The 2,120-nt window shown below is 34.0% G+C and overlaps 1 protein-coding gene across 1 annotated transcript; it reads right to left on the bottom strand.

The window, feature by feature from the left end:
* Positions 1-211: 211 nt before the first annotated feature.
* On the bottom strand, positions 212-1,907 carry LOC118754088 (transmembrane 9 superfamily member 4-like). Its single transcript, XM_036488950.1, has 5 exons — positions 1,476-1,907; positions 1,194-1,421; positions 953-1,136; positions 749-887; positions 212-675 (listed from the first exon to the last, which is right to left on the bottom strand). The coding sequence occupies exons 1-5, from the start codon at positions 1,655-1,657 to the stop codon at positions 575-577; spliced, it is 834 nt and encodes a 277-aa protein (XP_036344843.1). The 5' UTR covers positions 1,658-1,907; the 3' UTR covers positions 212-574.
* Between the last annotated feature and the right edge of the window lie 213 nt (positions 1,908-2,120).

Genomic DNA, 2,120 nt, shown 5'->3' with positions numbered 1-2,120 from the left:
TAGTTAGTTACGGCTTTTTGTATTTCATATTGGCTAAAATTTTTGTTTGCCAGATATACGTTTTATCAGTGCATTCGCAAAAGCTCCGCATTGATTATTGCGAATATTCGCTACAACCCTGATATGTATGTATGTACTTATCTGTGTAGCTGTGATACCAACAATAGTTTTTCTTCCAACGCTACAAGGTCCACAATCAATTGCGTTGAAATAAGTTACTAAAATATATATTAATTGAGAAATAAGTATACAACTGACAAAAAGAAACAATTTAATTAAATCAGCTCAATGACTTCTTCAATCACTGCCTAGTAGAATAAATCTATGAAAGATATGCAGCCCACAGTCTCCTAGTGTAACAACAGGCAATAAATTTAAGCAACATATAAAATTATGAAATTATAGTTTGGATTAAAATGAAGAAAAACAATGAAGTTGTTCACACTTGCCTGGTTATCAGGATATGTGGTTATAAAATACACTACACAATAATAATTTTTAACCAGATAACCTGATAACCAAGCAAGTGTAAACAACCTCAATGTATTATGTGAATAATGTAGGCAGTTAAAAATTAATCTATTTTAACAGCTCCGTATATTTTGCGAATAAAGCTATACGCGGAAAAAAATCCGATGGTTCCCGTTAATAGCCAAAATGTTAATACCATAATGCCTGGAAAGTTAGAATAATATAAAGATTATATATAAAATGTTTAGTTTTTAAAACTTAGTTTCATAAAACATACCTGTATAGCTTAAATATAATAGTGTAGGAATGAATTCTGTGATTTCCAATTTTGTAAAGAAGTAGAATATGCTATAGAAAAGCACATATAAAGCTGAACCTCCTGAGACAATAAAGCTGCGCCACCACCAGCGGTAGTCCTGCGCGTAAAGACAAAACAATATTATAATTAAGAGCTCGATTTCTTCGCGGTAAGAACTTTTACCTCTCCACAAAGTTGGAAATATGTCATGACGATCGATATCTGACCACAGCTTACAACCAAGATACAAAATACAAGAAATAGAAAACCAAATAAGTAATAGAATTGATTCTGCCATATAGCCGTGAAGACGAAAAATAGTTCTATGAAAACCGCTCCGAACGGCAATATCCCAGCCATTAGTGTACTACAAAATACTTTAATATATTATAGTTCTGACGCAGGTATAGCAATGTTATTATACCTAAGCACAATATTCATGTACCAATGCTGTGTCGGCACTTGTCTTGGGATCATATTAGTGCGAACTGGATGTTGATATGGTTGCTTACGATAGCCGAAGTAATAGCCTAAATAAACCAGTGGAACTGAAATACCAAACCATAAAAGCAGCAAAGAAATCATTGTTGTGAACGGGACAGCTCCACTAGAATGTTTATCCCATATAAAGAAATTAAGTATAAAACCGGTCCTAAGGAGATAACATATAATTAAAATATATATAATTAACTTATGCTTAATGTACCCAAAAACAATGCCGGGATATAACGTTGCTGTTAAGAAGGCCGAACGTTTCCACTCTCGCCCTTTCATAGTTTTATAAAGACGGGCCGCAAAATAACCAGCAATAGTACCCATGAAGACGTACATAAAAATTCCTGATGTCATTAAAGCTCCTCGGGAAGAAGGTGACAGCATGCCAAGCATAGCGAAGACTATAAAACATGAAGTCAGCCAATAAAGTACTAAACGAGTTATACTCAACTAATAGCGATCTGTAGTGCGATTCACTAACTTTTAACAATGCGACTTGTCGAGTTGTAAGCTAACAATTTTTGTTGTTTGCAGTAACGATTGTGCGATTCACTAACTGCGCTGCCGCTAATGGGTACAAATCCATATATGCCAAGGCGTTCGTGTGAGCACAAAGCACAAAGTTCACAAGCATTTTATATGGATGAAAATGCGGAACATCCTCCGCAAAAAAAAAATTCTAAAAAATCAACGGTAACCTTCAGGAACTTGAAACTTGCACTTTATCAGACTAAAATTGAATGGGCTACAAAACTGCATACTCTTAAAACTTATAAAGATTCTGAATAAAAAGTTCGAAATCTTGGTGACAATTTTTTTAAGTCTGATTGATTTTTATTAATTTTGTGTAAACTGT

The sequence above is a fragment of the Rhagoletis pomonella genome, unplaced genomic scaffold (genome assembly GCF_013731165.1).
Source record: "Rhagoletis pomonella isolate Grant_MI unplaced genomic scaffold, Rhpom_1.0 Rhpom_scaffold_03362, whole genome shotgun sequence".
In the NCBI taxonomy this organism is placed as follows: domain Eukaryota; kingdom Metazoa; phylum Arthropoda; class Insecta; order Diptera; family Tephritidae; genus Rhagoletis; species Rhagoletis pomonella.
The sequence above is the reverse complement of the archived record's forward strand: the minus strand, read 5'-3'. Positions and strand labels throughout refer to the sequence as shown.

Bases quoted from the DNA above. Each gene is read 5' to 3' on its own strand.
- LOC118754088 (XM_036488950.1), bottom strand. From the start codon at position 1,657: ATGCTTGGCATGCTGTCACCTTCTTCCCGAGGAGCTTTAATGACATCA. The intron at 1,422-1,475 runs GTACATTAAGCA...TTATCTCCTTAG, and splicing joins TATCCCGGCATTGTTTTTGG to GACCGGTTTTATACTTAATT. The intron at 676-748 runs GTATGTTTTATG...CTAACTTTCCAG, and splicing joins ATTATATTTAAGCTATACAG to GCATTATGGTATTAACATTT.